Source organism: Typopeltis vanoorti, chromosome 4 (genome assembly GCF_054136105.1).
Source record: "Typopeltis vanoorti isolate ZY-2024b chromosome 4, IOZ_Tvanoo_1.0, whole genome shotgun sequence".
NCBI lineage: Eukaryota > Metazoa > Arthropoda > Arachnida > Uropygi > Thelyphonidae > Typopeltis > Typopeltis vanoorti.
In genome coordinates this window covers 42088238-42102575 of record NC_143552.1, presented here as the reverse complement: position 1 = coordinate 42102575, position 14338 = coordinate 42088238, and the positions used below count along the sequence as shown (strand labels likewise).

The 14338-nt window shown below is 37.3% G+C and overlaps 1 protein-coding gene across 2 annotated transcripts in view; it reads right to left on the bottom strand.

Annotated features, from left to right (window-relative positions):
* LOC150107256 (heme A synthase COX15) overlaps positions 1–14338 on the bottom strand; it is a 159849-nt gene that overhangs the window by 89739 nt on the left and 55772 nt on the right. For both annotated transcript variants that reach the window (XM_090391762.1, XM_090391761.1), the window contains exon 6: positions 5625–5792. In XM_090391762.1, the coding sequence (XP_090247888.1) occupies positions 5625–5792 (168 nt within the window). The remainder of the gene's footprint in view (positions 1–5624; positions 5793–14338) is intronic.

The following is a 14338-nucleotide window of genomic DNA, read 5'->3' as shown; positions in this document are numbered from 1 at the left end:
ATGATCATGAATTTTTGTTTTGTGCCACATCATTCCAAACATGAGAACAGCATTCTAAAGTTTGAGAGATTTGGAAATTTGTACAGAGTTCACTAGGTGAATGAGTGTAAAGATCTGATTGTGCCAGGAATGGTTAGAGATAAGTAATAAGTCCAAGAAGGGGAGAGAGAGAGAGATTTAACTTCATCTGATGATTTTGTGCTATGAAAAAAGTAAGGGAAGGTAAATTGAAATCCTTTGTTAAGAAAGAAGACAGGTGTGTTTTGATAAAAAATGAATGTTACTCTTGCCTCACTGAAGAATGGCATGAAGGTCTATGTTGAAGGCACCGAATGTAAAACAATAAGCCTCAGTGATGCAATTCGGAATGTTCGTGCAATGACAGGTTTGTCAAATGTAGGAGGAATAGAGTGCACTATCAGCAAAAACTATGATTATTAGTGACCTTCTCTCATTGACATTTGCACTTATGCATCAGTACAAAAGATCTAAGAAAGGAGGTCAATCTACACCAATATGCAGTGAAAACTGAATACTAAGGCAATTAATATGAAGTCATTAGTCTATATACAAGTAGCCTGGTCGTGAAGTGACTTCATGTGCAAACTTTGCTTACACTTGGATAAAGGATGAAACCAAGAATATAACCAAGTGAAAAAACTTTCAACAGGATGTGCAGTGGCTGACCAGAGAGAAAACTAACAACCCAATTACAAATGGCAGAAATTAGACTGAAGAATGGCAATTGGCAAAGTAGGACTTGATGGGCTTACAACACCTAAATATGGGCTAACTCATATTTAGGTGTTGTTAACTAGTGCCATCTATATGACAGAAAGAGACAGAGAAAGAGAGAGCACAGATTGACAGGCTTAATGGTCTATGCAAGTATTCAGAAGTAAGACTGCCATTTATATAGGCAATGAGCTTTCTGCAATCTGACCCTTTAAAAAATCAGATATGGATTGTTGATGGTTGTTTTGCATTTATTGCATGCTTCAGTGTAAGCTGAGGATGAAGCTACAGTTCTTGTTTCAAGTAATTTGTGGTGTGATGAAATGACATAAAGAATGTGTAAAGTGCAATGTTCTTGCAAGTTAAGCCATTTTAGCTAGGTTCTTCAAAAGGAGGGTTAACAATGATAAGAGCATACACAACCATCATTATAGCAAATTGGGTTTTGCATAATAATGGTAACATATGCATTTAAATGCCCTTCACAGAGGATCAGATGGAAGAGATGGAAGAAAGAAAAAAAAAATTCTACATTGGAGACATTACAAATCTCACTTCATTTTCTCCATCTTTTCTTAACAGGTAGGACTCAATAGTCTGTCGAGGTCAAGTGAGCATACCATCGACCTAGTCAGCTGTGTGTTAATTTTTGACTAGTTTAATTATCTTGCAGTGAAATAGTTTTTCAGGAAAAAAAATCTGCGCTACAAAGACTAGCTAGCTTAATTGTCTTCTATTGAAAAGCTTTTATAAAGGTTCTTTTTTGTCCCAGACCACAGGTTTTTACCAAATAAATAACATCACTGAACTCCAGAATGAACTTTGGAGGCTTTATCATTACAAATATGAAAGGCTACTTTTAAAAGGAGCAGCAGCAATGAAGCATTCTCTTGATCTCAAGAGGTACATCAGCATTATTCTCAAAATTTGAGATTTTAAAGCATATCTTAAGCCCATCAGCTACAGGTTATTCCTAGCTGAAGAGAATGTTTATAAGTTTTTTGTTTGCTACAATTTTAAGCTGCTTACATTATTTAGTTTATAGCACACACAATTCTTCCAAATATCCATTTCCATAGGTTCATTGGCCATCATCAGATGTTGTATAGTCACTCTGCTCCTCAGTGATGTGCCACACCAGTTGTCTCTAGGTAGTCTTGCTGTATGCTTTGAGACTTCAACTCTCTGAAGACTGTACACACCATCCATCCATCTCATTACCTTTATCATTACTAGCGAAACCTTTATCATTACAGTTACTAGCAAAACCAGTAGGCAATATTGCACGAACATATGTACGAATTAAATATCTATGGTCAGGTTATCAATAAGTCTTATATATTTTTATGTCCCAAGTATTTCAGCTTTCTTATGTCAGTATATTTAAAGGAGTGTTAAAGTTCTACCAATCCTTTCTGGCACCCATCCATTTGTCTGCCTTCCAGTATATGAGATCCTCGACAATCTCCTGTAACACCACTTCTGTGCTCATTGTACAAGTTAGCCATCAACTTGATAATGTGTTGAAGAAAATCCATGATTTTCATTACCTTCCACAGCTATCCTTTTTCCTATTTGACTTCTTTAGGTCCCAAGTTTCACATCCATAAGTTACTATTAGAAAAAACAGATGCATCTAAAATCATCAACTTTGTTTCTGTGAAGATAGATCCATCCTTCCAGATTTTAAACAAGTTTCTGGTGGTTGTTTTAGCCATTCCTAATCTTCTTCTGAACAGCTATACTTAACATAAATGATGGATCCCAGGTACTCAAATTTGCTGACTTCAATTCTTTCTCTGTTGAGGTACACTTGTTTCTCAAGTGCCTCCTTGTCTATGTTTCCTTTGAGAACCATCATCTTTGTCTTGCTGGGATTGAGTTGAAGTCCTCTGTTCTTACATATCTCTCATTAATTTTGATAAAGATTTACCCTAGGTCTTCCTTGACGTTACAAAAGAGTACTGTATCATCAGCATACCTTAAATCACTAATTTATCTGCCACCTCTCCTAATTCCTGTCTTAAGCTCATCCAGTGCTACACACATGATGTCCTCAGCATAGATATTAATCAGGTGAGGAGAAAATAAGCATCCTTAGCTAACTTCCCCTGCCTACCTAAAGCCAATTAGTTAATCCAACACCTGTTCGTAATATATGCCTACTTGCTCAATGTATAAGTTAGCCATTAGCCTGATAATGTATTCAGAAAAACCCATTATATTCATTATCTCCCACAATTTCTCATGTTGAACACAGTCAAAACTTGGAGAAGTCTATGAAATACATTATCAAAGAGAGTTCTAAACTCTATATTTCTCAATGATCCGTCTAACTCTGGTACTCTTGTCTTTCCTGAAATCTGCTTGTTTCTCAAGCATCTCAGCCTCAACCCTACATAATCTAAACAATTTAAAACACGGTGCTTTGTGTTTCTAACAAGTATTTTTATGTTTAGTGAATAACGGTTTCAACTCAGCAAAATTTGTTCTACTAAATTTGTTCACTTGTTTTGCTAACCTTTTCTTTTCCATTCTGTTTAAGTGATTGTACCACTTAAGATTAGCTCTGCTCACATATTCCTGAATCTTAACAATGTCAAGTTCTTTCCTAATATCCTCATATTTAATACGATTCTATCATTGATGCCATTTGTTCACTCTCTAATCTTTCTCAGAACTTTTAAATCTGCAGTCTTCAGTCACTGATCAAGTGTTATTCCTAATGCAGCTCTCAGATCCATAAGTTAAAATTGGTTTGAATTCTTTCTTGTACATAATTAAACTTTAAGTTTAATTAATATCTTTTATTCCATATAAATTTATTTTTAATTCTCTACTTTACCAACTTTGCTAATTCTGTAGTTTGTTTCTATACTAATTTGTCATCATCATCACTTTTTTAACATGTCTAAATAACCAAAATGTTTTTATTCTACAGGAGTTCTGCATTCAGGATGCAGTTGATGTTTTCAATGTTCCTACCTATTTCATAGTCTGTCTTTTAAATGCTGAGTTTATTACTGCAGTTATTCAGTTTAGTTAGGTTATCCTTCAGAAGTGTACTGGATTTATTTAGATGTATAACACACATCTTCATAAAGTAAGAGCTGAGATTAACATCTCTAATTCTGATATCAGGTTTAATGCCACTTTCCTTCATAATGTGTTCCATATAGATGATGAATTATACTGGAGATGATTTGCACCCTTGTCTCACACTTGATTTACTGGTATCTCCCACCTGAGATACCAGTTGAGATGAAAAATTAAACTACCTGCAGAAAAAACATGACAAACTGAGCATTTATTTAATAAGGACAGCAAGAGAACAGTTGAAATTAACTTAAATTAAACTTGACAAGAAATTATATTCTTGCTTAATCCTATATCCAAGCATAAGTAAACAAAGTTTGTGCATGAAGTATCTTTATGACTAAGCCACTTGTATATAAAGACTGTTGACTTCAAGTGAATTGCTATGGTATCTGATAATGCAAAGCACACCTCCTTTTGGACATATATAATGATATGCATCATGGGAAGTATCTGGTTAGAGCCATTAACCAGAGCAGTTTTGACTTTTATTGGGGTATTGTTAAAGTGTTGGGGTACCTCTCTCTCCAAACATGAGTAATCTACAAGATCACTCTAAATCTCACTGAGTGACTCTAAAGGATTACTACCAAACTAATCACTCCAGGACAGAAAATTCAGCAGTGGCTCCATTCAGTGAGAGGCAAAAACCTGCAATCTAGCAGAACTGCTGTATTCCCCAGGAAGCAAACCACCATCAGTGGGAGCAGACCTGTAAAAATAATACCAAGATTGATTTATATATATATATGGAGACCCATCTGTGAGAGGTTGATCAACCTATAGAACACTAGTACTGTAGAATGAATGGGCAATAAGTAACTTGTTCACATTTGACATGAAAGGCTGTGGGTTATATTCCTTGGGAAACACATGGTGGTAGATTGTTCCAGAGAACAGTGGAAGGGATGAACAAAGAGGAGACAAAATTTGTTCTGTGGGTTTGTTGGAATTGAACTGTGAGAGGGTATGTTTATTGGCTGCTTCATGCGTTTGGACAGATTTGGCAGAGGATGATGGGAATTACTGATGCTAATTCTGATGTACAGAGACCAAAGAAGATGCAGGCTGCAGAAATTGAACACCAGAAACTGAATTAATGTAGAAATTATATTTCCCATATATGAGTAGTAAAAAGATGCATCACTTCATTAAAATACTCTGGATTATAGTTTGACACAGAAGAAATACCAAGGTCCAATTAATGCAGAAGTCAGGGTATCTCTTCTGGATCTCACTCCCACTGACAAGACCTCAATTAAGGTTGAAACTGGTCTGGGTAGTGGCCCTTCCCATAATGCATAGCATTATACATATCCATAAGGATACGTTCTTTGCATTATGGGATATTAAGGCAGCTGATGTGAAATCATCAGCCTCTCTATATATATATGTAGTCCCAACTGTGAAGGTAATTCACACAAACTTTGTTTGCTTACAGCGCCGGATAATAAAGGATTAAACAATATAATTTCTTGGCAAGTTTAATTTAATTTGTAACCAAGTGAAAAACCTTTTTGTAGTTGTAATAACCTGCTTTTTAGTGAAGAATGGAACCAAAAAAGAAAAGTCTGCTCAATCATAGTAATTTACGATTCTGTGACAGGGCAGATTTGGAATTTGCGCAAGTTAACAGCTGTTCAGAATTTACAATGAGTTGAATATAAATATCTACATATCATAAATATCTATATATCTACATATCATAAATATCTACCTAATATAAATATCTATGTTAAGATTATGATTACATCTATGACAAAACTGTAGTCATATATACATAATTAACTCACCTTCTGAGGGGGTAAAAGATGATTTAATCCTGACCATAGCATCAGACTGTAAAGAATAAATGCCGTTCCTAAGTGTGCAGCCAGTCGATATTGACTAACCCTTGCCACTTCATCTGTACTTGATTTTAATTCTAAGCCACTTTTTACCATGTACCATCCCAAGAGGCCCTTAAAAAAAGATGAAAAAAAATCTGAATCATGTATTAATTCATATTGCAAATCAATCTAAGTTAATTTAAAATTTCTCAGAATCTGATCTATGCTAACCAAAGTATTACACAAAGATTCAAATAATTAGTTTGTTCTCATATGTGGGGCCAAAATGCTAAACATACATGTCACAGAAACTACCAAGGTTTTTTCCATTGCAAACAGAGTTGAACTCATGAGATATCTTAATGACAGGTGGAATTTGCATAATGTTAATTATTCTGCAGAAAAATACAAAAATCACTCAACAGAATCTGACCCACAAGCTACTAATTCCACATATAGGAAAAACATATTTCTACATGAAGAATTTGAAGGATTTCATCAACAAAATTAAGGATGTTGATTTATATCTTAATGTAGTTGGATATTAGCAAGTTTCTGAGAAGATATCATAATGCAGTCAGGAATATGTATCCATTCTTGAATTATAAAAGTCATCAAAAACTTGAAATGCAGAAAAGTAGATGCTATCTGACCATAATTTGAGTCTCGGGTCTGGGTTAGTCCCGAGCGGGTGGAAAGAGGGGAAAATAGTTCCACTGCATAAAGGTGGTTCCAAGACTGCTGTTGTAAATTACCGACCGATTAGCATATCAGGAATCATTGTCAAGGTCTTAGAGAAAATAGTCAAGAGGAAAATAGGATACTGTATCGGGGACAGCATGGTTTTGTGAAGGGTAGGTCATGCCTCAGTAACTTGCTCACGTATTATAACACAGTGACGGCTGAACTGGATAAGGGTAATGGGTTTACGGTGATTCTACTGGACCTTGCCAAGGCCTTTGACAGGATTCCACATGGAATTCTAATCAGTAAATTGCAGCATATGGGAATGGACACAGGGTTGGTGAGATGGATAGGAGGGTGGTTGACGGAGAGATATCAGAGAGTGGTTTACTCGGGAGTAGAGTCCACAAGACGGCCTGTGACTAGTGGTGTGCCACAAGGATCTGTTCTTGGACCACTGCTGTTTAATTTGTTCATAAATGATATAGGAAATGATCTGAGAGGAACAGTTCATTTGTTTGCGGATGATGCGAAGTTGGGTAGGGCAATAGTGAATGCAGATGACGTCAAAATTTTGCAGGATGATTTGGATAGATTGGAGGTCTGGGCTAAGGAGAATGGATGTCAGTTTAATGTGGCAAAATGTAAGGTTATGCATTTTGGGGTGAAAAGATTGGCGGCAGTTTACTGCATTGGTGGAACCCTGCTCCAGGAAATTGATGAGGCACGAGATTTAGGAGTGTTGGTAGATAAGGAATTGAAATTTAGGGGACACATTGCAAAAGTGACCAAAACAGCTCATCAAATCACTTGGTTGCTGAAGAATACGTTGACAAGCAGAGACAAGCAGGTTATTGTTCCTCTCTATCGAGCCTTGATAAGACCCCATCTAGACTACTGTGCTCAGATTTGGTCACCTAGGTTTCTTCTTGATGGGGAGGAGGTGGAGAGGATCCAGAGGCGAGTGACCAAGATGATAGCAGGTCTGTGGAATGAACCGTATGAGAACAGGTTGAGGATTTGTGGGTTGCAAAAATTGGTTGATAGGCGAAGGAGGGGAGATATGATTGAGACATTCAAAATTACTGAAGGGTTTCTATAAAATTAATTCAGAAGATATTTTTGAGAACAGGGCTGGTTGTGGGAGGACTAGGGGACAACCATGGAAACTGGGCAAAAGTGTGGTTAGTAAAGGTGTTAGAGCTGGGTTCTTTACTTTTAGAGTAGTGAATGAGTGGAATGCGCTCCCTGAGTCTGTAGTGGATGCTGTGACAGTGAATGAGTTTAAGGCGAGGTATGATAGATACTGTATGAATGTCAAATAGTTGTGATGAATATGATTTGGGGCCTCCCTCGATGAGTCTAATGACTCCCTGGAGTTGCCCGTAATAATAGTAATAATAGTAATAAATGCTCAAGTATGGAGGTATAAAAGTTTTGCAGTGGTTATAATTCAGATATATTGGTCAGAAGAGGGATTCATAATTCAGAGGGATTGGTCAGAAGGTCAAATTCCAGATGATTGGAGCCGAGGTCTCATAGTCTCCATCTATAAAAAAGGGAATAAAGCTGAATGTGAGAATTATAGAGGAATTTCTCTAATAAGTGTTCCAGGTAAGACTTATGCAAGCATACTTGAAAAGAGACTGAATAAAATTGTGGAAGGGAAACTGGGGGAAGAACAAGCTGAATTCAGGCCAAACAGAGGTTGTCAGGATCAGATTTTCACTTTAACAAATAGGTAAGAAATCATGGAATATAATAAGGATCTGTACTTAGGTTTTGTAGATCTGGAAAATGCATATGACAAGGTGCCAACAAGAAAGCTCTTCAAAATGCTACAGTTATATGGTGTAAATGGAACATAATATCAAGCAATACATAATCTCTATATGAGATGTAAATCGGCAATTAGAATTGAAGGAGGTACAGGAAGATGGTTTGATGTTAACTTAGGTGTGTGACGAGGGTATACCTATTATATCCACTGTTATTCATAATTTATATGGATCATATTATGAAAGAAAGTCATATTAAATCTGATATCAAAATTGATTATATTAATCTTAGCTCTTTACATTATGCAGATGATGTTATACTTCTGAATAAATCCAATACTATTCTACAAAATTCCATGTCCAAATTGAATAACTGCTGTAATAAACTTGGTATGAAAATCAGCAATAAAAGACAATGAAAATAGGCTGCCTATTTTCATTGTCTTTTATTGCTGTTTTAAAAACATCAACTGCATTGTGAATGGAGAACATATAGAACAAGTAAAACATTTCAGCTATCTAGGCACAATTTTCAGTGAAGATGGCAAATTAAATATGAAATATGAACAGGTTGCCAGTTCAACGTAGCAAAGTGTAGCTTTAAAATTTGGAAAGCAAAGATAGGATGCAGAGTATACAATTGGTGGCAATATCTTATGGCCACATATGGATTAGTGTGAACAGATTTGGTCACCTGATTTTCAAAAGGATTAGGAGATACCGGAAAATGTTCCAGAGACAATTAACTAAGGTCATTTCTGGTCTCTGAAATGCAGGGTATGAAGACAGATTGAGGAAATGTAAATTGCAGATACCAGATTAATGCGGTTCATGTTTAACATAGAATGGGGAAGAACAAAATGAAAACAAGAGATCACTCGTGGAAGCTCTATAAGGAGGGTGCGAACAATGGGGTGAGGAGCAGATTTTTTGCATGGAGAGTGGTGGGTGATTGGAATGCATTGTCTGGGAGTGTTGTGAATGCAAAGACAGTGATTTAAGGCAGAGTATGATAAACTGTGTGTAATAGTCAGATCTCCCACGATGAATCATTTGACTCCATGAATCATCATCATCATCATCATGATAATAAAACTTATGGAAAGATTTAATTTAACACTCCTGACATTAATAATCGTAAAAAAATGAGAAACTATAACATTAGATGAATTAAATGAAATTTTAAAGAAAATGAAAAAAACGAACAACAACAAGAAAACAAAGGATAGAATAAATATGGAATTATTTAAATATGCTGGTTTGGAACAACATTGAGAGACTATGAAATATATTAAATAAAATTTTGCAATCAGAAATAACTCCAGATGACAGGAAAAAAATCCATCATAAATAATAATTTCTGGATACAATATATATATATCAATACTTGGGATGCTTAAGTGTCAAAGCTGTATAACTGAGGAGAACTCCATGTGGCCTAGGAATGTGGAGAACAAACCAGGGTTTCTGACTTAATGTCCAATCCTCACCTTCTCATGGTGCACCATGTTAGGTAACTACTACTTGGATTGAACAAACAAAGATGAGCTGGCAATTTGGTATTTAGCCAACCAAATTGTATTCTTATTAGTTTAGACCACAATATAAAATGATGGTCAACATGACAGAATTTCATGCCAAATTTCATAAACAAGGCCCACGTTGTTTTTGCCAGGGAACCAGGGTAAACAGCAAAAAGCCAGCTACTGGAACAAATCCTAAAACACACCACAACTCAACATCAGAGTTCAAGATAGGTACTATCAAAATAAAAAGCCTGAATGGCAAAGAAATGGAGTTAGCTGAGGAATTGGAAAGTTGGAAAGTACCAGATCGACATAAAATGGGTGAGATATTTCTGAGCAATAAATACCAAATGTTATATTCAAGCAATAACAATCAAGGAAAAGAAGTAGTAGCCATAGTATTCAACACTAAATATGAGGCTAATCTTCTTGAATGGTATGCAATTTCAAGTAGAGTGATGTGGGCAATTTCATCAGAATGGGGAACTGGACAATGAGACTCGTTTGCATCTATGGTCCCACAGAATAATGTAGAAGTGCAGGAATTTTTTTGAGGCTTTAGAGAAAGCAACTGACACAATGAAAAAGGAAAAGTTGGTCCTTGTTAGAGATCTAAATAGCAGAGTAGGAAATAATGGTCACACATACAAAAATATTTTGGAAAAAATTGGAGAAAAGAGCAAAGCTAATAATAATGGGAAATACCTGTTCAATTTCTGCTCAGGACTTGGAATGGTTATTACTAACACAATGTTCCAACATAAAAATGTGCACAAATTAACATGGAGAGAAGAGGCAAGGAATAAGAAATCTCATTGATTATATTATTGTTGATAGTGATGTTTTCTTCCTTGTGCAGGACACTAGAGTGTACAGAGGATTTGAAACTGGAAGTGATCACCATGTACATGGGAGAAGGAGGACGACATCAGGTAATGCTGAGCCCAGTGGAGTCTAGAGGGGATAATGCTGAGTATAGAAACAGTGCCATTTTTATGCTTTACACTAATGCCAGGAGTATCCAGAATAAAGGAGAGGAATTGGTGGCACTGATAGCATCAGCCTGGCCAAAGATTATTGGGATCACTGAGACGTGGTTGACAGAAGAGGATATAATAACAGGAATAGAAGTAGCAGGGTACAGCATTTTTTGGCAGGATAGAAACGGAAAGAGTGGTGGTGGTGGAGTACTGCTTATGATAAATGACGACTTATGTCTTCAAAGAGTGGAGGCTTTGGAAGGCAGTAACAATAATGATTTTGAAAGCATATGGTGTGAGGTAGAGGTGGGCAAGACAGGATATTTAGTTGAATGTTGCTACAAACCAAGGAGCACAGAGGGTGGTGACCATGAGATGTTTAGACAGTTGAGTTTGGCAAGTGCAAGAAGAATGATTGTTATGGGAGATTTTAACTACAGCAGTATAAATTGGGGAGATGCATGTAGAAATAAGGGAATGGAATTTCTAGAATTCTTGAGGGACAAATGTCTTAGGCAACATGTAATAGAAGGAACAAGAGGTTCAAGAGTTTTGGATTTGATCATAGCATCAGAAGAGTTGATAATAACTGAGATGACATCTCCTCCCACCAGTTGGAGAGAGAGAGAGAGTAACCATATGGTTTTGACTTGGAAAATGAATAGACATGCAGGAGTATCAAAGAGACGGGAACGTATGTGGAATAATAAGGCAGATGATTATAATAGTCTTAGACATCAACTTAGGGGAGTTTCATGGAGGGAGGAATTGGAAGGCCAGGATATCATTAGTGCTTGGGAAATTGTGAAGGAATATTTGTTAGCAGCAATAGTTAGCTGTATTCCACAAGTGAAGAAGAGGACACAATTTGGTGTAAAGTGGATGACAAACAATATTCAACAGGAACTGCATGTGAAAAAGAGGTTATGGAAAAGATATAAGAAGACGGGTGAAGAGCAGATGCATGAAGAATATAAGACACAGGCCACGAGAGTGACTAGTATGGTAAGGAAGGCGAAACTGGAATATGAGAAGAGATTGGCCCTAATATCCAAAGAAAATCCTAGGGAATTTTTTAGCTATGTGGCTAGTAGGAGGAGAAATGATTGTGGAAGAATGACATTGTGGGATAAAAATGGGAATAGAGTGACTGATGCAGAGGACATTGTGGAATTGTTCAATGAACACTTTATTGGAGTATTTGATTCTAGAGGCGTAAATTTTAATACTAGAGGGATAGGGCAGGTTCGAGGTTTAGAGGTGCAGGAGGAGAGTGTGTTCCAAATACTGAGTACTCTGGATGTCAGTAAAGCTGTGAGACTCAATGGTATTTCACTACCAGGTTTTGAGAGAATATGCTAAAGAACTAACAGCTCCTTTGACCTGGCTTTTCAATGAAAGTCTGGCTACAGGAAAGGTACCCAGAGAATGGAAGGAAGGTAAGGTAGTGCCATTGCATAAGGGTGGTAGCAGATTGGAAGTGTCTAATTATAGGCCAGTTTGTGTATCATCAGTAGTTGTTAAGATCTTGGAGAAATTGGTGAGGGACCGTATACAGCATTGAGCAGATGAGGGTAATGTTATCTGTGAGATTCAACATGGATTTGTTAATTGGAGCTCTTGTTTTAGTAATATGCTAGCCTGTTATAATAAAGTTACAATAGGCAGTAGATGAGGGAAAGGCATATACTGCCATTTTCTTGGATTTAGCAAAGGCATTTGTCGCATGATAAGCTTATATTTAAGTTGCAGCGCATGGGTTTGGATGTCAGGTTGGTCAACTGGATTCAGGATTGGAGGTCTGATAGGTATCAGAGAGTTGTGTATGGTGGGGCAGTTTCAAGGAGGCAGAAGATTACAAGTGGGGTCCCACAGGGCTCAGTACTGGGACCTCATCATCATCAAATTCCTGACATGTACCCTCAAGGGGGTGTCTACATGAAAAATTTACATCATTATTAACTTCCTATCTACAATTTTCCTCCAAATCAGTCTGTTATTTGTCAAGACTCCAACATTATCAGATCTTATATTTCTATCGTCTAAGGCATTTTGTATCGTATCAATCCACCTATATCTTGGTCTTACTCTGGGTCGTTTTCCTGTTAACCTGCCAGAGAACACTTGTTATGCTAATCTTTCCTTGCCCATTCTGTTTAATTGACCACCTGAGATTAGCTCTGCTAACACATTCCTGGATGCTAACAATGTCAAGTTCTTTCCTAATATCCTCGATTTTAATATGATATTGCCATTGATGCCATCTGTTTACGCCTCTAGTCTTTCTCAGGACTCTCATATCTGCAGTCTCTAGTCCTTGGTCAAGTGTTTTACTTCTGACCCAGCTCTCAGATCCCTAAGTTAAAACTAGTTTGAACACTATCTTATATACAGCTAATTTAGTGTTCGGACTAATTTCTCTCTTATTCCATATGAATTTATTCAATTGACTTCCTACCATACCAGCTTTGTTGATTGGCTTAAACCAAAATACAAAATTGATGGTACTGGAACCTGTATTGTTTAACCTTTATATCAATGGCATTGTCAGTGGATTGCAGGAGGATATTCAGTTGTTTGCAGATGATGTGAAGCTGGGAAGGATAATTAGTAATAGTGCAGATGTGGTGGCCCTGCAAGGGGATTTGAATAAGCTAGACAAATGAGCAAATGATTGAGTGGTGTCAGTTTAATGCAGCAAAATATAAGGTCTTGAGGTTTGAGATACATTGATGGGATGCTGCATACTCTACTGGAGAAAGTAGGGGAGACAAGAGATCAGGGGGTTGATGATTGATAGAAACCTGAAATTTAGAGGACAAATTGCAAAGGTGGTGAAGGTAACACACAGGATTACTGCAATAATGAGGACACTGACCTGCAGAGATAAAAGAGTTATCATTCCATAGTATAAGAGCCTGATTAGACCAAACTTAGACTATTGTTCTCAGATTTGGTCCCCAGGATTTGAAGGGGATAAATGAACTGTGGAAAGGGTACAAAGGCAGATAAAGATGGTTTCAGGACTGTACAGTGTTAGTTATGAGGGAATGAGGAAAGTTATGATCAGCTGAGGGAATGTGGACTGCAGAGTTTGGTGGATAGAAGGAGCGGCGATATGATTGAGACTTTTAAACTGTTGAGGGGTAGTTACAGGGTTGACACTGGGGAGTTCTTTCGCTTGGTTGAACAGTGGGAATTAGTGATGACAAGGGAGCTATTCCTGGAAGTTACGAAAGGATACTGTGAGTAAGAGGGTGAGGAGCGGTTTCTATGCATGGAGGGTGGTTGAACCACGGAATGCATTGCCTGATGGAGTGGTGAGAGCGAGAATGGTCAATGAGTTCAAGGAGTGGTATGATAGACTTTGTGTTTCCTAGGAGAGACCTCCCACGATGAATCTTGATAGACTTTGTGTTTCGTAGGAAGGAACTCCCACGATGAGTCTTTTGACTCCATGGAGGCCTGAATAATCATAATAATAATAATAATAATAATAATAATAATAATAATTTAGTCTTGAGCAGTACATATCATTTTACATTAGCCAGGTGCTATCAGCCCTGGGGGACTTTTGGTATCAAGCACTACATGTCGCCACTGGGCATGGTCCTATGTGACTGTCTGCCACGTTCTGGTCTCCAACCCGACAGCCTGCAGGTATTCCTTCTCCTGATCTGCCCATATCCTTCTTGGCCTCCCTGATCGGG